Genomic DNA, 25756 nt, shown 5'->3' on the forward strand with positions numbered 1-25756 from the left:
ACAGTCAAAACGAGCAGATCTTGAAATGTTCTCCTGCTGAGTCTCTACTTACTTTAGGAAATTCTGAAGGAAGAGATAATCAATGTAGGAGACTAATGCTTTTAAATCTGCTTATATTTAATAATGGTTAAAACTTTCCAATGACTCTGCAGCTTCTCTAGAATAAGACTAATGTGTTGGAATGCAAAGTATAAATTCTGTTGCCTAACAGCTTTACCCCATGATGCCTTCACAGGTGGGGAAGGTTACTGCGAATAAGGTTTGTACTTACCAGAAACATGCAATATAAGCTAAAATGCTCCTGCACAGCAATATTTTATTTGTAGCTTTATTTTGTATATGCGCTTTGGAATATGTGCTCTCTGTCAACTCTGTGTTATCTCATTACTACATATCATTCTGTTTGTAAGATATTTTAAGACCTATGCTGCTTAATTTTAATAGTCCTGTGAACATTAAGTTATTCCTTAAAACAAATTGTAAAAATAACTATAATGAAGTGAGTAACGCTTCACACAAAGTCACCAGAAATACTAGACCACAAGTCAAGTGTGAAGCAGTGACCCGTTTAAAACAGGTTTGTTCTCATCAGTGCAGGCAAATATTGAAGCTCATGTGTTTTTCTTACAATTCAGTGTTTCATGGTTGCATTTTAATGTAGCTTTCACTTTAGGTTTTCAGTTATTTTTAACTACTTGGAGTTTATTTGGCAAAAGTCATGTTCATGTGACTAAACCCCTTTGCAGAAAAGCACCCAGCAGCATCTGCATTCTGGCATGTTTGCATTTGCATTCTGTCAGCTCCAGCCTCACTAATAGTACTAGTCTGTTCAATTGCAGCTGCCAAAGGATACATTAATTTCTTACTGTTCTCATGTAATGGGTTAGAGGTGCTGCCTTTTGAAGGTAACAACTGCATGACAGGCTGAAAAAGTTGAGGCTGCATTCCTGAATCACCTCAAGATTTGACTGCTTACAGGAAAGATACTGGAATTAGTATTGGACTGAGAAGTCAGGTTGGAAGTACAGTTTTCTTAAATTTGAGAAACTAGCAGTAAATGAGCTGCTTAAGCAACTAAAAAGTAGCTTTGCTTTTTAAAATAACGGGCTTTTCCTTATTGTACTTCTGTTCTTTTTGTCAGTATCTTTAAATTACAAGAGCAATTTATTTCAAATCTGAGCTCAGAAATAAGGCTGGGGTCTGGATCTTTACAGCACTTACAAATAAATTAAGAGTGAGAACAGTGCTGCTGAGTCAAACTTCAAGGAAATGCTTAACCTTAATTTCTAAGTCGTGTTTCATAGGTTGACCATGTTTGTTTTCATTTGGGAATTTTTCTGGTTCTGAGGAAATTGCTTTAATGATAGCAGACAAGCAGGATTTGTTTTACCGCAATGTGACTGGAGAAATCCTTGCCTTCTAAATAATATCCCGCTGGCGTGCAGGGGGCTGCTTTATTAGTGGGGGAGTTTAGTTACAGAAAGGAAGCATCTGCTGTAGGGGAGCGATTGTCACAGCTGAGGCTGGATATGGACTGTGAGCTACAGCTTAGTGCTGCCTCCTTTTCAGCTACATTGCATGCATAAGGGGTACACAACTGTCCTGTAGTCTGGGTAAATGTAAAAAAAATTGAAGTCAACAGTGTTGAAATGAAACAGTGCTGAAACCGGAGGGACTTAATGTCATTCCTTTTGAGTGCCAACCATAGCAAATTGGCCATGTAAGTTGTGTACAGTAAATGAAGGCATGAAAGCTGCCATGCGGGAAAGCCAGTAAAGGAAAGCCACTGCTGAAGGATTCTCTAGCAAAACTGATAAAGGAACCTAGAAAATCTAGTGTGTTTTTGCAAAAAAAAATCCACCTGGGGAACAGCGGAAGTGATATTCAGGCTTACCTACAGCAGTACACTCAGTACAGGATCATCCACCTTTTTCAGACCAATCCTTTTTGTAGGATTAATATTTGTTCTGAATTCACACCGCTGCATATTACGTAAGAGTATCTGTGCTAACACATACACGTGCACATATAGGCACTTATTACAGATGTGACTTACCTAATTCACGATGTGAAATAGCTGTTTTTAATTTTAACCCTAAATAGTGGAGCGAGGGAAGACAGATGGGAATAATGGAAGCCAAAATTAAGTTGCCAGCAAACTTCATAATATCAGAACAGGAATTCTGAATTGTTTTCAGGATACTGTTGAACTCCTTTGTCCATGTACTGGACTGTAGTAATGCCTCAAATACTATTTATGGTATTAAAGTAATAAGCCCTAGAAAAGAATATTCTAATCAAAAATTTTATTAAATAATCTAGATGTTTGACCTGCATTCAGTAGGAACTGTATTGGAAAGTTCAATGGTAAGGAAAAGGCATATGATTGGCCAAAAGTGTTGCTAATTCATAATCATGTGTGTGCTAATGCCCACTACTAACCTGTCACAAATAACACTGCTTGCTTGCATTATCGTTAGCGTGGCATGCAAAACGAATGGCTGTTTGATGCTCGCTCTTACATTAACGTACTAAAAGTATTGGAGACTAGAATGTGTAAAGTTGTTCATGTTTTGACTGGCCAGTTTCACGTTGTGCTTTTTCCACGTACAGAAAATCCTATCTAGAAATTTGTGTGGTTTATACAGAGGTTCGTTCTGTATTCGAAGCAGCCGTACCATTGTTTGTTACAAATACTCCCTTCCTGTGTCACCTCGCATGTTCAGTTACCTCCTTTTCCGATTCATCCTTCAATATGCAGTCGTGGTGGGGAGAACTTCCGTGCCTGCATCTAAATTTGAAGTACGCCTTTTGAACCATGCTTTAAGTGAAAGTTCAAAGGTAGAAGTAGGCACCGTTAGATATTCGGGAGAGTGCAGTGCCTTTGCTCCTTGGTTCTGTGCTCATCTCTTCTGTGGTCGAGTTCAGTGCGGAACATTTTGAGTAAGGGAAAAATGCAAGAAGAATTTGGGAACTTGCGCGATTGCAGTTTATTTTTCTATGTAATATTGCTTCTGTTAGCAATAGTAAAAAAGACTAAAAAAAATCTAAGGTTTGAATCAGCTGACTTTAAAAGTACTTAAATTTTCATCTGTTGTAGAAACAATAGTTACACAGTGTATCTGGGATAAAGGAGAGCTGCTGATATTATGAACTTGGTTTCATGGATCAGGGACTTACTTCAAATACATGACTGTGAGGCCAAGTGAAAAGGTTGGGTTTTAAAGTAGCCCCAGTAATTATTTCTTCATTGCTATCAAAGGTCTATGGAAGAGTGACAGTCTTGTAGGTACCACAAGGCACCATACGCTAGATACAGTCCAGTAACCAGGACACTGACTTTCAAAAGGAGAAGGAGGGCTGGGGAGAGAAATCTATTTAAAAGATTCCCCCAGGTGATCGTGTTTAACAAGTCATAACAGTACTGATGGTTTGTTCTGTGCCTGCTGGGTGATTTCATTTACCACTGAAAAGCTATCTTAGCAGAATATGGTACTTCCCAAGGCTGTGATACAGGACTTGGGAGAAAATTTGTAGTTCACCCTCACAAGAAAACAAATCTGCAGTCGCGTTTTTGGGAAAGTCACAGCAGCAGGGATGAGAACACTTAACCATCCTGTGCAAGGCAAGGCGGTTGGCATCAGGCCACAAGATGATGGAGTTCCAGCTCCTACACTAACTGTGTCACTGAATACGAAACCGCTGCGAGTTGTGTGAGGCTGGCTGGCACTCCAGGAGCTGCTGAGAGAGAAGCAGGGGAGGCTGCACCCAGACTTCAGTTCTGTGTCTTCTTTCCCCTCTTCCATGTCATTTAGCTCAGAAACTTTCAACTTGAACATTCATAAAGTAACTTCTGGGTGAAATTTAAGACTTAATGCTTGAGATAGGAGTCAAAGCCTTTATAGGATTCCTGTCTATACCACCTATGTTTAAAAGCAAGGTGTTTGTTTGGATTCTTTATTGATTCAAGTGATCTAAATTAGTTTCTATTTGGAACAGCTGCTGGATCACAGAATCACTAAGGTTGGAAAAGACCTGTAAGATCATCAAGCCCAACCACCAACCCAACCCCACCATGCCCACTAAACCATGTCCCGCAGTGCCACGTCCACATGTTCCTTGAACACCTCCAGTGATGGTGACTCCACCACCTCCCTGGGCAGCCTCTGCCAGTGCTTCACCACTCTCTCTGCAAAGAAACTTTTCCTAATATCCAGTCTAATTGCAGGATTGCAGTAAGTGATGTCGTGGCATACTATAAATTAGCTTTCCAAAATACTGTCTTAGTATTTTCAGTGATGTGTTTTTGAACTTTTGCAGATTTTTCTGGTCTTCTAACTACCAGGGCAGTCAGTCACCAGAAATTCAACATTTTGAGGTCCTTTTTGGACATCTTGGCTTGAAAAAAATTCTCCTCCCCTCAGAACAGGCAAAGAACATGATGTTCCCTGTTATACACAGGAAAGGGGTTTAATCTGCATTTGGTTTAAATAATTTCTTCCTCTTCTTGTGACAATGATTCCTTTTGACACCATACATGTTCCTATTGCTCCTAAAAGTCATAGGTGGTGGTTACCTGGCTGATGATTTAGGTGCCAAATTCTTTTGCGGAGTGACCATTGTGTTTTGACGCGAAAGTCTGGAGTAACGTATCACTCTTAAGGGGCATTGAGGAATCTGATACTAAATTGAACTTGCTGTCTCCCATTATTCAGAAGGAAATGTTTTTCTTTTATTATGTACGAGACTGAAAAAAGGTATGTAGGAGAAGCAACTCAAAACGTATGGTTTGTAGTTTGGCTTAGCCTTTTTGTGTCCATGTGTGCATTGCACATATGTGCCAGCCCTCTGTTTGAAAAGCCTTCCTTGATCTTTCCTTTCCCTTTTCTTTCTGAGGAAGTGCACCAGAAATATACTAGCAAACGAGACGTCACTGTCCAGGCTGCTAAACTTGCTATTCCATTTTTTGTGCAGACTCTAATTCCAGTGTTCAAGAACCACTTCAAAACCCTTCTTCAGAGCTTCTCGCAGAGACAGCGAGCAAAGAACTGCTCAACCATCTCATGCTTGATATTGACAATGATACGGAAAGCACTGCTCTGTAATGGAAACTCTCAAACTTTGTAAAGGTTCCTCTCCTGGTGGGAAAACTAACAGACCTAACAGTGAAAAGCTTCTTTTGACGATACGGCAAAACTGTGTGGAGTTGGGCTTGTGCATCACGCAGAAAGCGATGTAGCCATTCAGAAGAAGTTTAATGATCTGTGTCTCAGCAATGGTTTTCGAAATCTTGGATGGAAGGAATTAGTTATGGCAGAAAGTTGCATAGGAAGCATAATTGCTGCTAATACAGATGGTATTAGCAGAAGTTCCGAAAGGATAAGAAGCAGAACATTAGTTATTTAAAGTGCATGTATTATGGAAATAATCTTTTTAATGTCACGGTTAGACTTTTATTTCTAGTTCTTAGCCATTACAAGGAGATGCCTTGCAAGAGACATTCCCTCACTGATTTGCTGCAGATTCTTTTTAAAACATGAACCAAAAAATGCCAGAGTGCTGGTGGTGACTGCTGGTTATCAGTCGCCTTGTCAAAACTGTGGATGTATTCTAGTGCCTTGAAGGACTGTCATACTGTAGAAGGAAACTTACTGTATCTTTAATCATTTCATTGCTACTTAATGATCAGTACTTAATACTTATTTCATAGTTATTTGTATTAACCAAGCCTGCTTTTGTTTATGTGGAACTTGCAACTGTTTCAAGATGAAACTGTGGAAGTGTTTTTTGTGCTTTCATTGAAAATGGTTGAATTTTGAAAGAACTTTGAACAGCTGTTTGCATTCATCAGTTGGGTGAACATTTATAAAATTAAAGATTGTCTTTTGTCAATTTAAAGCATCTTTATTCAAGTTTGTGAGTAACATTGCTTCCAGCATGTTCAGCTTCAGCTTGTTCTTCTTTTAAGGACTGTACCGGAAGCATACTGGGAATGCATATGCATCTATTCGTTAATGCGTAGATTCACGTTAAACACAAATGAGTCCAGCTGCAAAGAGAACTGCTGGATACAGCCTGTATCATGCAGAGAAATGAGATGGAACAGGCCATACCGTTTCTGCGAACGAGAGGGAGGGAGAAGAAACTAGTCAGCTGAGGTAACATTCATGTAACTAGTTGAATTCATTTACTTAAAATGTATTATGGAGTATTAAGGAATTCAGTTTATTGAAGTTATTAAACTAGACCTCAGGCTTAGCTACAAAACAAAACTGCATTTCATAAAGGCCTTGACAAGACACATTGCACTTGGTGACATGATAATGAGATAGCAACTAAAATATATTTAATGCCCCGGTTTGAAATCCCAGTGGCTGCCCAGTTGTTTCCTGTTCAGACATCCCTTAACAGGGACAATGACCCCTGTCACCACACCAGCACTAACTAACTTGTGTAACTCAAAAGTCAGTGTTAGGAGCCAAAAATTCTAGTTCTGTTACTAAATTTGATGTTTATCTCGCAAACTGTATGGAGTGTACCTGAATCCAGGGCAGGCTGTGAAGGACTTAAATAAATTCTCAGAAATTCTTCTGGACTTGCACATTCTTCGGCATTATGCAAATAGTTAATTGTCTCTGCCGGGATTAGCACCTCGGGTGCAAGTGTGTGTACACCATCATTCGTATCCTCGCTGTCATCCTTGATAATAAACAGCATATTTCAATGCAGCAGTAAGAGCACGGGGCTATGACAGTTAAAGTGGAGGCAATTTGCCCTTCTCTCCCAAACACAACTCTATCCTCTGTTCCCGAGAGTGCGCAGCAATGGGCAGGAGCCAGGGTAAGGCATCAGCTTCCAGAGTGACTTTCACCTGGCTTTAAGCTATGTTGGTGCAGCTGATTAGTTCAATCAAATGGCTGCACAAAATAACCCTGCAGAGGTCTAGAAAGAAACTTGGAATAAAATAATGAGGTTTTGTAATGCTTGTGCTGCTTCTAGAGTCCTCTCAGATGTATGTGCTTGCAAACTCTGCTCGAAAGGCGAGTGCGGCCCCTTGCTGGTGTGGTTTGGGGGGATTTATGGGGGTAAGCTAGGTAAATGTCTTACAGCCCAGTTATTTGAAGTTTACCTCAAAACTTTGAACACGTGCTGCCAGTTCAAGCAGGAGGGTAAGGCACTCTGCGACCACCTCTGCCGTAGACCGTGATTGCATCGAGCCTTGTGGACATGTCACGGGAGATGTTGCTACTGCCACATACCAGTCTGGGAACAGTCTGGTGGGGATGTTATGTGCCACCACTAAAACTTTAATTTCCTGGAGTAAAGCACTGCGTGGAAAGAGAGTGAATTCCATCCTAAAGTACAGCAAGGGGTTTTTATCAGATTGTCAAGTTTCCTAAACTACGCAGCGAGCTGTTTGCATTCCTAGAGCTGTGCTAGAGCATTGTGTGTGTGCAGCGTGGTGCAGCCCTCCCACCCCAGCCGGCGGAAGCCTTTTCTGATTGTACTCTGACGTACTGTGCCAGGGTCTTGGGCGGACTGGTCGGATGTGAGGGTAGAAAAGGAGTGAAAGAGAAGTAGGGGTTTAATAAGCAGATGCAGGAGTGTGATGGTAGCTTGCTTTGACAGGAATTCCATTCATAGCGAAGAAAATTATGCAGCTTTCACAAACCTGGATTCCAGGGAATTAATACGGGGCCCTAGAGAAACACCCAGGTTAAGCTAAAGACAGTAACTGGCTGAGCTCTGGGACGGGTTAGGTAGTGCTGAAGGGGCTAGAAGGCAGTGACTAATACTCTACAGATAATTTTTGGAATTCCAGTACATACATCTACAAATGTTTACAAAGCAAGGTACAGAAATAACAGCAGATTCCAAAGGAAGGCATTTTCCTATTTCCTGAAACCTCTGAAGGTTGCTGACAGTTGAAGTCTCGGCGTCTTGAAGACGGACCTGAACGCAGAGGGGTGGGCAGGAGCCTGCTGGCAGCTGGTCGGCTGCTGACTGCATCCAGAAAAGATGTGTCAGCTGGAAAATGTCAGCTCCTCTGTGGTCAACAGGTATCCAGTGGGAGAGGAAAAGTTTGATGCAATCATAGCTAATGTTCAGTTTAACCTTAAGGAAGTATTCTACCACTTTGGCTGTAATTTTGTTTTATCTAAGTGATACGAAACACTTACCTATGGCCTTGACTTTGGAGAGAAGCCAAATCTTGGATGATGAGATGGATTGTGCTACTGCAAGACTGCAGAGGAAATGGCAGAGTTTTTACAGAATTGCGTATTACAATCTAATTTGTGAATATAAAAATAATTCCTCAGCTGCCCTATGTGGGCTTCCCCTTTGAGTCACAGGTGCTGAGGACAACACGCGTTGTTCCTATGACGTCTGACGGAACATGTAATCTAATTCTGTCAGAATAACCTCCTGGGGCAGTTATCGGAAGCATTGGGTGGAGCAAGTCCCAGAGGTAAGCTACTGAACCCACCACAGCGTTGTTCAGGTCTTTAAGCCTACGCATGGAGTAGATGATTATACATTTATAGTTAGCTGGATCGGAGAAGCCAAATTTGTACAAAGATGAGCCAAGGTTACTTGATCCCACTAGGAATTTATGTGACTTACCTCTAGTACGTGACAAATACAGCTGGAATAGAGAAGTAGCAGACCTGAGACTTGTTCTCTTGAGTGGTCTTCTAATGCATTTTCAAACAATCCTCTGTGATAACCTTGTTTCAAAAGAAAAACTGGCAGTTTGTCAAACGGTTTCTAGCGATGGTTCCAGCAAGTTAGTGTTGTGTGGTCTGTTCTGTGTTCTCTCTGCTGCCACAGACAACAGATTCACAGCTCGTGCTTTTACTATTCAGAAAAAACATGAAAGCACTGCTGCCACGAGAATCTCTTCTTGACATATGCACCAATGCAATTCACGTTAGCTCCTAAAACTGCACCAAAACCTGCAACATTTCAGCAGCTGAAGTCTAAAATTCCCGTTACCATTTGTTTACTCTAAGGCTGCAGTCACGTTTTGTTGCTGTAGATACAAACGTAGGGCACTTCAGAAGGCTTGCATGTACAGTTGAACCCTTGCCTCTGCTTGACATTGGCACTAGCTGATACAGGGGTTTTAAAAAAGCCAATTGTCTTAATGTGTCACCTCATCAGACAAAACATCTGGTATACCTTGGTTGGCTGAGAAAGTCATACTTACAGTTGCTTGCAAAAATATCAGACTTTAAAGTCTCTCTCTCCCTTGGGGTTTCTCATAGATGCGTTTCATTTGCTTAGGAAGGACTCCCAAGTGACAAAACTCTTTATATGGTTTAGCAAAACAGTATTTTCTCATGTGTGGGCTCCTACAAGGCCTATATGCATGGCTGCTCCATACTGCCCGTTCCGTTACTCCATGCACATGCAGTGCCGTAAGCTTTTGTAGGTGATACCTGCTACAGCCATGTGGTATTTAACATTTCTAAGCAACGTTACGCCAGATGAGCGTGAAACGCGGGCACAGGCAGCGGGATTCCCTCAACCCCGGCGCCCAGGCGGGGAGCAGGCGCTGCGGCCGTTCGCAGCCGTGCATGGTGGCAAGGGGAAGCCGCTCAGCCGCGCCGGGGGAGATTCGCGAGAGTGGCTTCGCGAGCGGGCTGCGTGGGGCTGCGCGTCCCCCCCGGCCGGGGCACCCACCTGCCACCGCCGCCGCCGCCACCCCCTCGCCCAGCCGGGCCACCACCAGCAGCCTGTGGAGCGGGAACCGGCGCTGCGGGGAGGAGAGGAGAGGAGAGGCGAGACGAGACGAGGCCCGCTCGCACCGCCCGGCCCCCAGCGGGGAGGCCCGGCCCTGGCCCCGCCACCGCCTCCCCACCTGCGCCACATGGTCCAGCCGCTCCCGCCGCACGGCCAGCAGGCTCTGCCGCTCCAGCGCCGCGGGCTCCGGCGACTCCGGCCGCCCCAGCGCCGGGACCTCCTCCAACATGGCTGGTGGGGCCTGGAGCCCGCCAGGGGCTGGTGGAGCCCGCGAGCGGCTCGCGCTGGGCCCGAGGCCTCGGGCAGCCCCCCCGCAGCCCCACACACTCCAGGCAGGCAGGGAGCAGCTCTCGCTCTTTAATAAGTTTATCTGCAGCTACACGAAGCCCCGGGGGCCAGGCTGGATCGCACCACCAGCACAGCCCGGCCCGCCTGTCCTCCCCTGGGGAAGGACGTTGGGTGAAAGGTGGTCACTGGTCCTGGCCGAGGGTTTTCACGGCGTGGAGGTGCTGGCAGAATGGCTGCGGAGTGCCCAGCCAGGAGGTGAGGAGGTGCCGCCAGGCCCTGCCCTCGTCCTTGGCAGCACCCGGTGGGTTTGGGCTGGTTTAGTTCCTTCAGGTGTCCCTGATGACAGTTTTGGGGCAGTTCCCCCGCTGGCGTTGGTCGGTGTCGGCTCGCTGGCCAGCCCTGCTGTTGCAGCGGTGCTCGCGCCGCGCGGGGAGGCTGCAACGCGGGCAGGCTGCAACGCGGGGAGGCTGCGAGAACTACGTTAACTCAGCACCAACGCGCAGAAATGTCAGCAGTCCCATAAGCGCTAATTGTGCGAGCACTTCCGCCCGCTGCGCTGACGGAGGAAGCTAAGCCGGCACGGCTGAGCCAGCGAGGCACGGCTCACTGCTCGGCCAGAGCCCAGACACCAGGCGTTGGCTCTCCGCCGGGCACTCAGCCCTCCAGGGTAGCGGAGGTGAACCAAAGAGGAAACAAGTGCTTGTAGCTGGTTATAGAGGCATAAATAGGAACAGAATCCAGACTTCCTGAATTCCAGGCAGTGCTCTAACCCCAAAGAGCACAATTAAATATTTAAAATAACCAGACAGACATCTTCTGCCTTCCTTAGCTCTTTACACCCATCTTGTTGTCAGTTCGGGTCTGGCAGTGATGGTGCCGAGCGCTCAGCACCTTCCACAGCCAGGCCCCCATTAGAAATAAGGATTAGGGAGGAGGGTCTGTCTTCTTAAATAAAGAAATAAAATTTAGAAAGCGTTAAGAATTACATTAACCCTCTGCTAATTATTATTATTTACACCAATTAAAATTAGTTGATGTCATCTGGAATGGAATAGCCAACTGCTATGCGAAGTAGGCCCAGAGAAAGAGCCCGGCACATACACATAATAGCAAGTTGATGTTCAGGACGTGTTTCACCAGCGGTTTCTCCTCCAGGGAAGCCACGGGAAGTGGCTCGGGTTTAGTTGGTGCCACGTTCTCGGCGTTTTCCTGTCTGCGCTCCATCCCGCAGAGCCACAGAAAGGTGGTCAGCAGCTTCGAGTTCCCTTTGGCGTTAGTCGTACCTAAAAAGACAGTCAATAGTGAGGTATAAATCTCACCAACAAAGCACATCCCAGGAATGTATCAGTGTGGTCCTGTACAAAGGGTTTTGATGCAAAAATGCACCAGTGTTCTTTAAATGAATACGCTAGCTATGCTGAGGTGTAGGAAGCCCTTCAGTTAGCATCTTTTGGGGCTGTAGGACCAATTTCATTCCTCCCTGGAGCTCTGAGCTCAAGTTCTGCTGTTCCCAACATTTTAAGAAATGGTAACAGTAGACCGAACCTAAAAGCTCAGCTGTAGCTGCTTGGCACCCATCAGCTTCCTCTTGCAAGTGCATGCTCTAGTCCATTTAGGGTTACTCCACGCCACACACGTGTAAATCGAATTCTCCCAGCTCTGGTGTGGGTTAGGGCATACACGGCTAAATGCTGGGAAGGCAGCGCTCATGCACAACAAATGTGAGACTTCCCAGCAGTTGGGAGAGCCGCACAGTAATTCATTAACTTACTCATCTTTTCAACAGCTTTTTAGAGATCAAAGGAATACACAGCAAAAGCTGCAAAGTTACATAAACAGTGTCCCAAGCCTGGCAAAACCAAGTGATGATAATCATCGCTGGAAAATGCAGAATGAGTTGCTATGTATGTTTGTACCTAATACCGACAAGTACAAGTTTTAAAAAATGTAAATCCTCCTTCACTGATCTGTCAAGAACTCCGCCCAGGGCTCTGGGTTCTCCCTGCTGCTAGAGTCGATCAGAAAACATCACTGAAAAACAGAAATGGAATTTCATGAAAATAATTGTGGTTTTCCTCCACCCTCCCCTTTTTCAACCAGTTCTCCTTGCAGCAGGTGCAAGCAGCACCGGTCGCTAGTGCAGGATAACGGGCATGGCTTTCTGTTTCCCATCAGCTCCTTCTTGATTTCAAGCATATGTAATGCCATCAAGAGATGGAAAAGAAACTAAACTTCTGCTTAGGTAACACTGTCAGGTAAAAACCTTTTAGCATGCCCTGAAGTTACAGAAATCCAGCGGAAGTAGTTTTAACGTTTCTTGTCTTCAAAGCCTTTACATAATGCCTAGTGTTGTTAAGTGTAGGTGTTACTGAATACGACGTCGGAGCACTTACATTTATTATCATTTGAACTATTTTCAGAAGCAATGCTTATATCAATCTGGAGAGCTGGACGCTCAGCTTCACACACTCCTTTTGCAGCATCAGGGGAAGGGCTGACTGCTAGGTCTTTCTTGACTGGTAGATCCCCACGTGTGAACCAGGTAAGCCGACTTATCTGATGGCATGAAGAGTGGTGTTAAAGAAAACTGCTTTCACGGTTGTTTAAAGGACTACCTTAGCAGTACAGCAGCCTGCAGAGAGAATACTTAGAGGGGCCGAAATCTGTTCTCCTGCTCTGTTGGAGCAGGAGAACAGCCAAGTGTTCAGCTGGTAACTGCAGAAGCGATGGCTACCATCGGCATGTTGGGTTTAGTTTTGTCTGGCACGCGATAGCTGTTTGTACAGCTACACTCTCTGAAGGATGGCATTCTTCACTCTCTGTTACTGAGGAGGAGACATTTCTGCACAGGAGCATCACTGGATGCAGACTGAGAGCAGATCAGTGAAGGGAGCAAAAAGAATGGAAATTGTGGCCAGGGAGGAATGATTCAAAGACCTGGGGTTGTTGAGAGAAAAGAAGACAGGTGGGAGATATGATAATTTTCTTCAAATATGTAAAAGACTCATTAAAGAGGAATGTTCTCAGTATCAGCGATAGGGCGGACAGAAGGGGATGAGCACAACATGAAGCTGGAAAGATTGGGGTTGGAGATGAGGAAAAACTGCTACTGGGAGGGCAGGTGAGCTCTGGAATTGATCGCACACCTCCCCGGGCATTCTGCCTCTCTGGGGATTTCTAAGAGTAAGTCACCAGGTCTTTCAGAAATGTATCAGGTTTGTCCTGTCTTGAAGCAAGAGGATGCGTTGGCTGTATGATTTCTGAAGGTCCCTCCTTTCTGCTACTAATGTTTTCCTGTAGCCTCAGTACGTCTATTGAAAATAGTCAAACTGGCACAAACCTGTTCCAGAGGAAGTGTGCTCTCTGCCCTTGATTTCTCTTTTCTGCGAGTAAAAATGGTTCCTCACTAAGTTAGTAAGAGAGTTGATAAAGATGACCCAGAAGCTGGAATTTCTTGGAAAATAGAGGGAAAAAGCTAATTTGTCATAGATTAAACACACATGTTTGAAACTTAAGAACAGCTCTTTGCAGCATCTACTGTTGCCCAGTTTCCAGGGTGGGACTCTGGATTTGTGGGACCAAAATCTTAAATGGCAGCAGGGTGCTGGAGCCGAGGAGGGATTGCTGTTACAGGTTATTGCAAGTGTGATCATAAATAAAGAATGAATGGAAACTTCCATTTCCAGATTATTTATCCCCACATTATTCCCATGGATGTAGCGTGGGGTATCCTGGAAACCATTTACAAATAACGAAAGAAATCTGAAGGGGTGACGCACCATTTCTTCCGAGGGGGGTTCTGTCAGCATGCTCACGACCAGCACCGTGAGCGTGGAGATCGCGGCCAGGACCATGGAGAAGTAGAGATAGTGCATGTACTTCACCACGCCTGGTCGGAGGTCGGTCTCGCCGCACTGGGGCTCTGGGTAGATGAAGTCCAGCACCAGCCGAACGACGCCCAGCAGCAGCCCGATCACCAGGCCCCAGAATGCGCCCTAGGAAAGGAACGGCATCCTTTGTTGGCGCAAGCAGCATGAATCCACCCAGGATCCAGGGCTATACCCACGTTCTCAGGCTACGAGCTGGCCAGGCTTTCTCCTTGCTGTTTTCTTAGTGGGCTTCCCTCTCCTCCCTTTTCTGCCCTTGCTATCTAGGTCTGCCAGTGCTGTTACAGTAGCCCGGTACCTCCTCTCCTCCGTGGGTCAAGTGGACCATTAATTTTGGTGTGGAGGGGAAGGATAACATCTTATGCCCGAATACTTTGAAGAGCGACATTTGTATCGTAATGGTTGCCTTAACCCTGGGGTCTGACAACTGCTCTCCTCCTAACCGAAGCCCGGTTTGAGAAGACTTTACCCTGTACCCAGCACCAGACTTCGTGGAGGAGCTGGAGGTTTTGGACCCCTGATGCCATTCAGTCTGGCTCCTTCACTCCCTGGGCAAACTGTGCCTTCTGTACCCCCCCCGATGCAGATAATACAAATCTATGTAATAAACAAGGTGATGGCTAATAAGCCCCTAACAGGCTCCGCGATTTGTGAAGCACACCCTGCAACGGAGCGATGCAGTCATCTCACTCCTTCTGAAATGCCAGTGGAGTCTTTGGAAAACAGGCGGAATTGCTCCCTCCTGGGTGAGTGACGGTTGCTTGGGTTGTGCAGAGGTCTGGGCACATTCGTTCTCCCAAACACTGCAAAAGGCGGCAGAACTGGAGCCTGGGGTGGGGGTTTGAACTGCGGGACTCCCGTGAGGCCAGCGAGGCCACAGAGGTAACTGCGCTGAGCACAACGGGGTTGTTACCTTTTCATTTGCTCTTTTCCAGAAGCAGCCCAGTATAAACACCATTGCCACGGGGGGCTGCAGGTAGGAGCTGATCGACTGGATGTAAATAAAGAGCTGCCCTCCCTGGCCAGCCTGCACCAGTGGGATCCACAGGATGGAGACCACAGTGAGTAGCAGCACAAAGACCCTGTGCAAGAAAAAGATGCCGTTACTGTTAGCTCAGGCCGTTCTTTTCCAATCGCTCAGCTTGCCAAGCTCCAACTCAGGTCTCTCGTAACCACAAGGCCCCCACTCTAGTCCTCCCCCAAACCTGTGCAATATGAAGGTACCGCATCCGTACAGGGGCAGCAGGCTGCAAGGTGTGCTGAGATGTGTCTCTAATGCTCAGGCTCTGAAATAATGTGCGTGTCCTTGTTCTCCATACCTGCCAACGATCATGAGTTCCCACTCGGAGCAACGAGGACGGAAATGTTTCCAGAGGTCCATGGTGAAAATGGTGCTGGCACTATTAAAGATGGAAGTCAGGGAGGACATGAGAGCTGCTATCATCACTGACATCATCAGGCCCCTGAGTCCTGAAAACAGAAGGAGACGTACAGCCGCCCTGAGGAATCCCCAATAACCCCACTGTAAGATGTCCTCAAATTCTTCTTTGAACTAGAACAGACTTTTTAAAATGTTTTTGGCCCTGATTTTAAAATGGTGGTGATTGGGGAGGCGTTGACAATTGAATCTCGTTGTTAGACATCTGTGCTTTATCTCTTATCTGAATTTGACTGAATTAGATCTCTGGATACTGGATCATCACCCATCTCTCCTGTGGCACTCTGTCCCTTGCCACTGTCTCACCAAGCCCACTGAAATGATAGCTGCAGGGTATTTTCCTCTCTGAGCTTCTCTCACAGATGCCTTTTGGCTGGGGCGTGCCCATCAGTGCCAGCACCGTTACCAGGCTCCTTACCTACAGGCAGAAGTTCTATGACCAGCTTAGGATAAGCAATATCAGAACAGCCAGACGGGTTGCCACAGATTTTTCGGCAAATTTCTGCATCTGCACAAGCCACCAGATCTAAAATAAGCAAAGGGGAGTGAGGGGCAGTATTCCGTATCCACAATAAACCAATAGATCTAAACAAGTTAGTCTAGTGACTGTTGTAACGCCTTTCTAAGTGAAATACTGGATATTGGAAAGCTTCCAGCAAATAACGCAGGACTATCCCAACACAGTGAGGTAAGGGCAGCACTGAGCTTCCCTGCTTTCCCTTTTTTCCCTTCCATGCAAGAGATCCTACCGGTGTAGGTAGCTGACCCGCTCTGAATGTCTAATTGTTCTCTAGGAATGTTGCTCACCTGAGGACTAAGGCTATCCGCCCACCTCTGGCACAGCTCCTCACGGACAGGCACATCCACACCTTCCTACCCGGTGAGCAGTTTACAACATTCAAGGTGGTATGGTAGGGTTTCTCCGAGTGCCTCAAACTTAAATTCCAGGAGGAGTAACATGTTGGGTGCAGGAGGGGCCTAAGTGCATGGTCAAAATGCAGGGCAGCTGCAGGTAGCAGCTCCGGCACACGGGGTGGTGCGTTGTGCAGTATGTGTCTGGGGTCTGCTGTGGGAGGATGCACATTCTCCAGCTTCCAACAGGAAGAAAATTTCTTCATACTTCGGGCGTTTGATGCATTGCAACATCTTAACTTACTCGGTAAAGGCTGTTACAGCTCCGCAGAGTAGGCACAACAAGTAGCGATAAATAGAGGGAACAGATCTCTCCTTCAGCACTTACCTGGGAATAGAATCCGGCTGATCATGCCAGGCATTACCATCATAAAGAGGGGCAAAATTTTCAAGTAGGAGGTCATCAAGGAGCCTCCTTTGGCGTGAGAGAGGTTTTTAGCAGCAAGGGACCTCTGAACGATGACCTAGAAATTAAGAAATGTGTTTGGTCTGCTGTCAGCAGAGAGGAGCTAGCTGCAGATGATGTGATACCGATTGCATTCATGTGTATACTTTGTCCTCCTCTAAACTATTGAAATCTTAGAAGGGTGAACACAGAGCTTGGCTGGAGCTTTATAATTCTTGCTTCAGATCTTACAGAAACGTAGACCTGAAAGGCACTGCTTGTGTCATCAAATCTGAGCCTTGCTTCTGCAGTGTACTGCGTTGCATAAGCTGTTCTTTAAACTGATCATACTCAGGCTTAGAATTTTCTTTTCTTCTTCTTTTGTGGGGACTTCCCTGACCCGATGACTAAGCCTGGCCAGGTCAGCAGCCCTCCTGTCAAAGCAGGACAGAGCCTCAAACAAGCAAAGCGAGTTAAATAAGAGAGTACTACAGGAACATCAGGAGGTTGCTTAGGGCCTCAGTCTTGCTGGCTCTGATGTTGTCACTAGGCGAGATGGCAGTCAGACCCCTGGAAGGTTGAAAGAGTGAGTTCACAGGTGGTTCACAAGAAGTGATGGGCTTAAGTTAAAAAAAAACACCCAAACAAAAACATCTTTATAGACTGGGATTAACTCACAAACACATTCTTACCCCATTTTATGTTGAAACGATTCCCAAAATTTAGTTGTGCATATCAAGCTTTGCATCTTTAGGATTGAAACCATCAGATTTTACTAAATTCCCATCAGAAACAGTAAACCAGACCAGGCTATGTTGCAAACCCTAGGTTTGTAATCAGATTCAAACAACCAATAACATGTTTTTGAAACCGAACAAAGAAATAAGCAGAAACCCACCTGATCTGTACACCAGTACCACAGGGATGGGATGGTCATTCCCACCAAAACTCCCGGCCAGGGAAGGTCAGAGTTAAGAGGGTCTCGGAAAATGTGAAAAGCATCTTCTCTTGGCAAGCCACAGCTACTGTTTTCCTTGCGGGTGCTGGGAATGGCATCAAAGTATTTTGTCTGCAAACCTTCAAGACCACCAACTTCAACAAAGCCTAAAATAGGTCATGAGAGGCAGTTATCACATCTTCCAGGGTCGGTACTCTGATTTTCAGTCTCTGTAGCTTGCTACGGGTGATCCTCCACAAGTATTCTTTAAAATTGGAAGCTGTTGACTCTAACATTAGGCTGCAGGATAGCATAACGCTAAAACTGCTGGCTAGAGAATCACAGAATCACAGAATCGCTAAGGTTGGAAAAGACCTGTAAGATGATCAGGTCCAACCATCAACCCAACCCCACCATGCCCACTAAACCATGTCCCGCAGTGCCACGTCCACACGTTCCCTGAACACCTCCAGTGATGGTGACTCCACCACCTCCCTGGGCAGCCTCTGCCAGTGCTTCACCGCTCTCTCTGCAAAGACATTTTTCCTAATATCCAGCCTGAACCTCCCCTGGCACAACTTGAGGCCATTTCCTCTTGTCCTGTCATTCATCACTTGGGAGAAGAGACCAACACCCACCTCCCCACAACCCCCTTTCAGGTAATTGTAGAGAAGGTACTTGTTCACATATAATACTGCTTCAGAACATATTTCTTTAGAGATTTTTCAGGGAGTACTCATGCATTTTTACCACAAAAAGAACTACTGGAAGATTATTTGTATAAGCATATATTCCAACAGGAAAATATGTAGAAAGCAGTTCCCAGAACATCAACCGAGTAATCAGTTGTGGTGATCCGGTGGGTTTGTAGTACTTGGTAAAGCTTCTAGCATAGTTTTCATAATAAAACCCCAGGGAAACACTCACTGAAGACCATGAGAGTCACAGCCCCGATCAGCATGATGAGAGTTTGCAGAGCGTCTGTGTATATCACAGCTGCCAGGCCACCTACGAGAGCAGAGAAGCAGCAAACTGTAGGAAACTGGGTTTGTGCTGTCGTAGTGTCTCACACTTTGCAGAAGTTTTTGACAAGCAGCGTGAGCCGAGCCCCGTGCCTGGCAGGCTGGCGTGTTCTGACCGTGTTGGGGGGCAGTTTGGCCAATTCCTGTGCATGATACTTGGCTGAAATTTCTCATGTTTTGAATCATACTGAGTCACCATTTTGTCACTAAAAGCCAAAGTCCAGTATAAGTACTTCTACGGGAAATACATGGAAAAGCTCCAAAACAATCCCAAGCTGAATAAGGAGGAGAAGAAAAAAAAAAAGGGGGGGAGGATCTTTATATGCAGCATCACCAGGGGTGAGCACTGGGAAAGGAGCAACCTTTATTTGTTTGGGATTTGCTGCTTACTCCATGCATGGCTTTTTTCCATTTGGCCACTCATAAGCCCTGAAAGGGCACCCAAGATTGACAATGCTTTCTGGATTACACGGCTCATTGTTATGTTAATCACTCATACCTCCAAAATGCCCGGAGGAAAAATGTATTGTGCAAATGCATTGAGCATAGCTTCTCCTTAAAGCAGAAGTGACATGCATCCATAGCTGCTATGGCCTTATAAGGGGTATTCGTTTACTCTTACCTGGTAATTTTTTCTTAACAGGCAAGTTATCAGTTGCTTTTTTTCCCCCCATTATCCATTCTCATGGCAAAACCGGATTGCATGGGAAACGCGGGACTCATACCACGAGCACGAGGATGGACGGTGCATCGCGTGACCGCCCTCAGCTCACTAAGCAGGATCTGTGGTATGATCTGAAACTCAGCCACGTACCCGCAACGGTGTAAACGGCTGTGATGGCCAGCAAGCCTACCACAGCGATATAGAGGTCCCAGTGTAAGGCTTGCTGAATGAAGAGGGCCCCGGCGTACATATCAACCTAGAGAAAAAGATAGTTACCACAGCTGCAATGATATTACCGAGCCCCTCAAAGCTGGTAGTGCCAGGGAGTGTGAGCATTTAGCTGACCAAGCTGCCTCCTGTAGTGGGACCGGTCTGGTTTGTAACTGCTCGTGACCCCCCGGCTCCCCGCAGTGTTTTCCGCGCGTGGCCCACCCCTGTGCAGCCCCAGCTCCTGCCTCCTGTGCATTAGGACCAGGCACGCTTCAGCCTTTAGGCAGTTTATCATTGCTGGTCACGGGGGACAGGGAGGGCGATGATGGAGCTGTCCCGAGCGAGGGGGAGCACGCACAGCGCTCTGTGAGAAGGCATTCGGGTGGGGTGAGCTTATCTCTTCCCCGGAGCACCAGCGAGCTGGGGGGGAGCTGTGCTGGGGGGCACCGGAGCACCCGCGGTGCAAACCTCCCCGGGTGCCTCGGCCTGCCGCCAGCCCCAGCACCCATCTGCCATAAAGCGAATTCCTCCCTGCTGACGCGGTGACAGCAGGATAATAAGGAAGAGTGTCCCTGGGGCTGGAGCCAGCCCTGACCAACTAGCTCTGCAGCTACATACAAATGCTGCGTTTTAGGAGAGCTTTAGGGTAGGCAACCTGCAGACCACGGAATGACAGGCAGATACAAAAGCATCCCAAATACAGGACTCGTATTATCAGATATTTCCATCAAATGGTTAGTTTTTCCTAGAGGAGAACCTGAGCCTAGCTCCTCGGTGCCACCTGAACCCTGTGATTAGCATCTGTTTCAGAGGGGACACAGGCACAGGCAGGCGCGTGTCAGACAGCGCGTCCCACTTTGGCCCCGTTCGTACAGGAAAAACACCGGCAGGGACTTGTCTGATTTCACAGATTCACGCGCTGCTGCACGGTTAATAAACAGCTAGTGAGGTGTTGCGCAAGGGTTGATCGGTTATTTATTGAAGGCACTATATCAAACAGGTGCAATAAATCACTAAAGTCTTTTCGCCTAAATGCCTACCGACTCCTACGTTCTTATTCATCCTACACATAACAGCGTTTGGTGTCTGCGCAGGCAATAAATATGCAAAGGGAAGAAACCGGGTAAGCTGCCAGATGTACAAAATCTAACGACGAATGCATCCACGCTCATAACTCCGCTTTTCAATGAACTATTGCTCAGGACATTGGCACCTAGCTTTCCCTCCTACTGTAGCAAGCACTCAGGTCCTTAATGGGAAAAAAAAAAGTTATTCTTTTTGTGTAGGTTCTCAAAACAACTATAGTCTAGCTTCCTCAGGTATTTTCATTTTACACCCTTTTCTGCTAATATAGGGAAGGGCCAGTAGCTGCATTTCTCAACCTCGCTGATCAGCGCGTGCTTCCAAAGTGAATTTAATTCAGTCTGTTTCCATGTTTTTTTCTACTTACTGATATTTTGGTGAAGATATAGATGAACAAGTAGAGAATCGCCAGGAACATCTGAATTCTTTTGCCTCCAAAACGTTTCTGTAAGTACTCCGGCATGGTAGTAACCTACGCGAAAGACATGCTCTCAGAGAAGGTGGTACGCAGTCGCTCCCATGAATTGCAGAGGGCTCATCCACCGAGCCGGTGTGAGTGGTTTGCACTGGTATGAGACCAGAACGGCCCTGCCAGTGGCACAGTGCCGGTGCGTGGTTCTCAGCTGCCTACTTAGGCCGGCACAACAGCTTAGCAAGCACTGACTTTGCTATGACGTCTGACACAAGGCTCACGATAAACTGCGATATGAGAGCCTCCGTCCATCTCCTCGGGAGATGGAGCAACTCTGCGGGGTAGCGGAGCGGTCTGACCCCCACACCCCAACCCTCGCTGCTGTTCCCAGGCAGCAGCTCTCGTCCCCTCTAGCCCAGGCCACCGGAGCAGCCGGGTGCACCGTGGCTCATGCCCTGCCTTCCAGAAGCACAGCTGCAGCAGGAGATGGTTAAGCCCATGAGCCAAACAAGTGGTTTAAATACCAGCGAATCACTGATGGACACAACATCCCATCTACTTACTCCTGCTGCTATGTAAATTGGAAGGAACAACCAGGCCAGCACCAAAACACAAAACATCCCCTGCAAAGCAAATGGAAAGGAAGGTCAGCGATGCTGGTCAAGGCTGCGCTCGTGTGGATCAATGGGGACACGGGGACTGCGTTATCCCTCAGAGGCCTCAGAGCCCCAGCAGCTGGTCGTGACTTCTAGCTCGTGCAACAGGAGCCTGAGCCTTTGGAGCTGCCAGACCTATACCCTTGTGTGGCAACTCGGTGGTGTTGGAGTTGCCCTGTACAGCACGGAGACAGCTACAGAGCTGCCATGCCACACTCACGTTCCACTCGTAGGCTGTTGCGGCAATTCCCGAAGCGGCTCCTGACCCAGCCAGGCCGATGAAGTGGCCACTTCCAACGTTGCTGGCAAAGAGGGATGCGCCCACCTGGAGAAAGATAGAAATCAGATCTGGCCCTGGCAGAAGGCATTGTTCTCAGCCTGGTGAGAACACCGTGATGCTGTTCCCCCACTCGTGACTATGGAGGACATGAAATCCTTGTCACCCTCTGCCACCCTCTTCTTTTGCCTACACGTGAACGTGTAGGCACACGCACACGCTCTGGCACCTCTCTCCAGCTTCTTTCATCATTCACTGCCTATCACTTGTTTGTGGGCATGTTTAGGACCATGCTGCTTCCAAAACAGTGTCTAGTCTCTTGTGGGGGAGCAGAGCAGAAGGTGGAGGTAACAAGTAGAAATGTCAGGTCATCAGGTTCTTACATTAGTACATACTGACTCACCAGACCAGCCCTAATGAAATACCCCACCTAGCAGACTGGCTCAACGTAAAGCTGCGGCCACAGTTGGGACCACCCAGTTAATTCTGGAAATCTCCAGATCAAAGCACGCAGAACCGACAGGCTTTGCAAGCCGGAGGGCTGGCTCACGCAGGGCGCAGGGCTGTGGCAGTGCCCTGCTGCAGCTCCGCTTCCCCAGTCTCAAATAGGGAAAAAAACCCCACTGTTATAACTGGGTCTTTGCAAAACATGGAAGGCTTTTGGGTTTTTTTATTGTTTGGAGAAATAAGTTCTGCTTGGACAGAAGTGCTTTTCAGCCTTGCTGTAGCCTAGGGGCACAAGCAGTGTAACGATAAAGATACTTACAGGCCACCAAACCATCTGCCCTCCAGCTAGAAAGTAGCCTTTGACAGTGCTGCGCTGCGTCTTCCACATGGACTGGGAAAGCAGAAAAGCAGAACACAGGTTTCAGCAATCATTTCAGGTGCTGCTCAGAGCATCACCAAGCGATTTCCCCAGCGGGAGACTCTGTCCTGTCATCAGATGAAAGCGAAGGGTTTCTTGAAGGACCTGCAGTTGCTGCTGGGAAATCCTGGGGGACGAGAGAGCAGCAGACGAGGCAGGGGACCAGCCAATGCCGTAAGCCACACGCAAAGTTTTCTATCATCTCAGCATCCTGGTTAAATGTTTTCTGTGATAAGCAAAGTAAATCACTCCAGATCCGAGAGGAAGGCAAGCAATTTTGGACAAGAACTGTGGACACACATCCCTGGTTATTAGGCAGAGCCAGGAGAAATGCTCGGCATTGCACGTATTACTCATTGACTCCTGTTCTTCAGGGATTTCAGATACTTTCATGCAACACTGTGAGAGTAATGCACCACATTTGAAGGGAGCAACTGTTCATCTCTGCCTTATGACAGACAGACTGTGCTTTTGCTATTGCAAAAGCCGTGCCAAAAGGATGTCCTTCTGCCTTAATTATATAGGAATGGTATTTTTAATTCACGGAATCTGCTGTCGAGACCACTGCGGACAAGCACAGGTGATTTATAGGACAGCGATTCCTTCCTGGATGAACAAAACATTATTATTAGCAATACTTTGTACTTAGACGACCGCTTCCTTCCAAGGATTCTCAAAACCTTGGCAAACACTAGAGCTGAACAGCTCTCCTCTGGGGCAGTGAGGACACTTCCCCAGGCTGAAGTGAGGAAAAGGACCTGTAAAGTCTACCCTTCCGCTTGTTCGGTTGAATCCAGTGAAGTGTGGCCTGATTCAAGGCCAAGTAAAATCATTTGAGGCTAAACCAGCCATATTTTTCCATATAACAGGGCACATATGAAAGCTTTTAACGGTATCTGCTTACCCACAGCCCAACCGCGAGGACAAATACGAAGTACAGCACAAGAACAGCAATGTCTATGGAGTCCAGCGTCTTCTGGGGAAACACATCCCACGGGGGGGTCACAGAGGATGGAGTGCTGCTGGTGGTCTCCATGGTTTCTTATGCAGACCAAGTACTTCTTTGTCTTGATGCATATATCTGTTAAAAAATGGGTTACATGGTTAGGAGAGGGTGTGGCAGCACTGTGGTGTTGACTGTTTTTTGAATAATTCAGGGGTTATCGGCTCTGTGGCTCTGGCTGCGGTGCTGCTCGTGCTGGAGCTGTGGAGAAGGCTCTTGTCTCTGGCGTTTGCCTTCACCCGTGACTCCCTTTCTGTGAGGTGAGGGTGCTGCCAGCAGGCAGGCCAGCCGTGGGTTGGTCAGATTTCCGTTGCAATGGGTAATTGTCTAAATGGTGGAGAAATGGGTGCATTAGAGAGGAGGTGTAAATAGCTGAAACAGCCGGAGGAAAGGACCGGGATGTGGCATAGCCGGTGATGACAGCCCATGGGTCCCAATGTGGCAGCACTGCCAGACTGGCCTTGGTGAGAAGCTGCTGCCAGAAACATGCCCGTGACGAGCTGCTGGGATGTGGAGACATGTGAACTGCTCCAGCAGCGGTGGCATTTTCCTCCTTGGCTACAGCAAGAGCTCGAGCCCGCGTGCAGAGAGTGCTTGGGTCTCCTCCCGAGTACGGCTGCCTTCCCTTATCAGGAATGGAGGCTGGCAGCGTGTCGCTGAGCACAGGGATGGACGGACCCTCTGCCACGCCAGAGCGGGACAGGGCAGCGGGGATAAGCAGCAAGTACCACCAGTAGACGGTGCAGCGGTGCGGGGCCGGCACCAAGGGGCGGAAGAGCCGGTGCCGGAGCTGGGGCTCCCTCCTGCACACCAGCCCGCAGAGGCATTTCCTGTGTGTGAGGTACTCTTATGCTTCCCACAGGAATAAAAACTCGTTTTCTTGTCCGGAAATGCCTGATAAGGAGACGTGGCATCACTGTGGGACCCTGCAAGGGCTCTCTGGAGCCCTCCAGAGCACCCCGTGGTGCCAGGCTGCTGCCCTTTGGCAGGAGGGGCAGGATAAAGTCCACGCAGGGAGGTTTGCCAGGTATTTGAATTAATGCAGTTCCTCCTCGTTTCCTCCTCCTCCCCTCACCCAGGCTTGGCCCCGCTTTGCGAGCAGGACACCAGGCAAGTGGCAGCCCTGCTGTGGCCAAGGCAGGGGCAAGGCGCTCCTCGGGGAGTCCCTGGCTCGGGGTGGCCGTTGTCGGTCACCAGGGATCCCTGGGCCTGGCACCTCACCGCCACGCTCCGGCCACGGAGCAGGTTCGGGATTATTTCTCTTACCCCGCTGAGACGAGGAGATGGTTCCTCCGAAGAGGGGCAGAGCCGGCACTCCCCAGCCTTGGCGTGGCCTCGCAGCCGGCTCAGCTCCAGGTCCAGCCCCGGCGTTGCCAGGACGGCTGGGCTGGGTGTCTCTGGTCCTTGTCCTCCTCCTGCCTACGCGGCTGGCCAAGTCCTTTGGCCTCTTTTGCACGCGTAAGGCGACACTTATAAGCTCCCCCCCTGCCAAAAAGCTGAAGAAGGTGGGGCGAAGGGTGGCCTGCACCAGCCCAGGGCTCCCGGCATGGACGGTCGGACAACAAGCGGTCGAACAAGTTCTTCCTCTGAACGCCCGGCGTGTAGCTAAGCACAGAGTGAAACAGCTGCCCCGTCCCTCGGTCGCGTGTTTCACAACCTCCACCGGCTTCACCCCTTTGTTGAACTGCGGCTGGAACCTGCCCTTAACTCACCTGCGGCCTGAAGACTTGCCTGAAGTGCAACGGGCTGCTCTCGTGCACCGGCGGCACCGCCGGACATGTAATGCCCAGGTGTGTGCGCAAAGCAGAGAGGGAACGGAGTCACAAGTGCTGTGGTGATGGAGATGCAGAGATTCCTCCTGCTGGGCAGTATTCAGGAGGACAAGCCCTGCCCTGGCTCCCCGCAACGCCCAGTCCTGCAGCACAGGCTACGCTGGAGCAGGGCTGCTGGGCTCGTGCATTTACAGAAAG

At 47.8% G+C, this 25756-nt stretch overlaps 3 protein-coding genes across 4 annotated transcripts in view; 1 reads left to right on the forward strand and 2 right to left on the reverse strand.

The window, feature by feature from the left end:
- ARHGAP17 (Rho GTPase activating protein 17) overlaps nt 1-5013 on the forward strand; it is a 46504-nt gene extending 41491 nt beyond the window's left edge. The window contains exons 20-21 of the mRNA XM_059826570.1: nt 236-259; nt 4975-5013. Coding sequence (XP_059682553.1) covers nt 236-258 — 23 coding nt within the window. The 3' untranslated portion in view covers nt 259; nt 4975-5013. The remainder of the gene's footprint in view (nt 1-235; nt 260-4974) is intronic.
- Nucleotides 5014-6080: 1067 nt separating this feature from the next.
- On the reverse strand, nt 6081-8912 carry TEX47 (testis expressed 47). Its single transcript, XM_059826571.1, is given in 6 exon segments — nt 6081-6118; nt 6540-6699; nt 7130-7355; nt 8181-8245; nt 8626-8820; nt 8823-8912. Coding segments are annotated over 6 exon segments (774 nt in total).
- A 2185-nt stretch (nt 8913-11097) lies between these two features.
- SLC5A11 (solute carrier family 5 member 11) lies at nt 11098-23819 on the reverse strand. 2 transcript variants are annotated; one of them, XM_009811946.2, is made up of 15 exons: nt 23688-23819; nt 22685-22756; nt 21862-21966; nt 21549-21608; nt 20941-21045; nt 19431-19536; nt 18522-18602; nt 17556-17761; nt 16601-16736; nt 15779-15886; nt 15242-15392; nt 14836-15004; nt 13815-14030; nt 12429-12591; nt 11098-11318 (listed from the first exon to the last, which is right to left on the reverse strand). In XM_009811946.2, the coding sequence occupies exons 1-15, from the start codon at nt 23817-23819 to the stop codon at nt 11098-11100; spliced, it is 2031 nt and encodes a 676-aa protein (XP_009810248.1). The 2 variants fall into 2 exon arrangements, with proteins under 2 accessions (XP_009810248.1, XP_059682635.1); XM_059826652.1 differs by lacking the exons at nt 11098-11318; nt 12429-12591 and having other exon boundaries at nt 13347-14030.
- Between the last annotated feature and the right edge of the window lie 1937 nt (nt 23820-25756).

Source organism: Gavia stellata, chromosome 18 (assembly GCF_030936135.1).
Source record: "Gavia stellata isolate bGavSte3 chromosome 18, bGavSte3.hap2, whole genome shotgun sequence".
Lineage (NCBI taxonomy): Eukaryota > Metazoa > Chordata > Aves > Gaviiformes > Gaviidae > Gavia > Gavia stellata.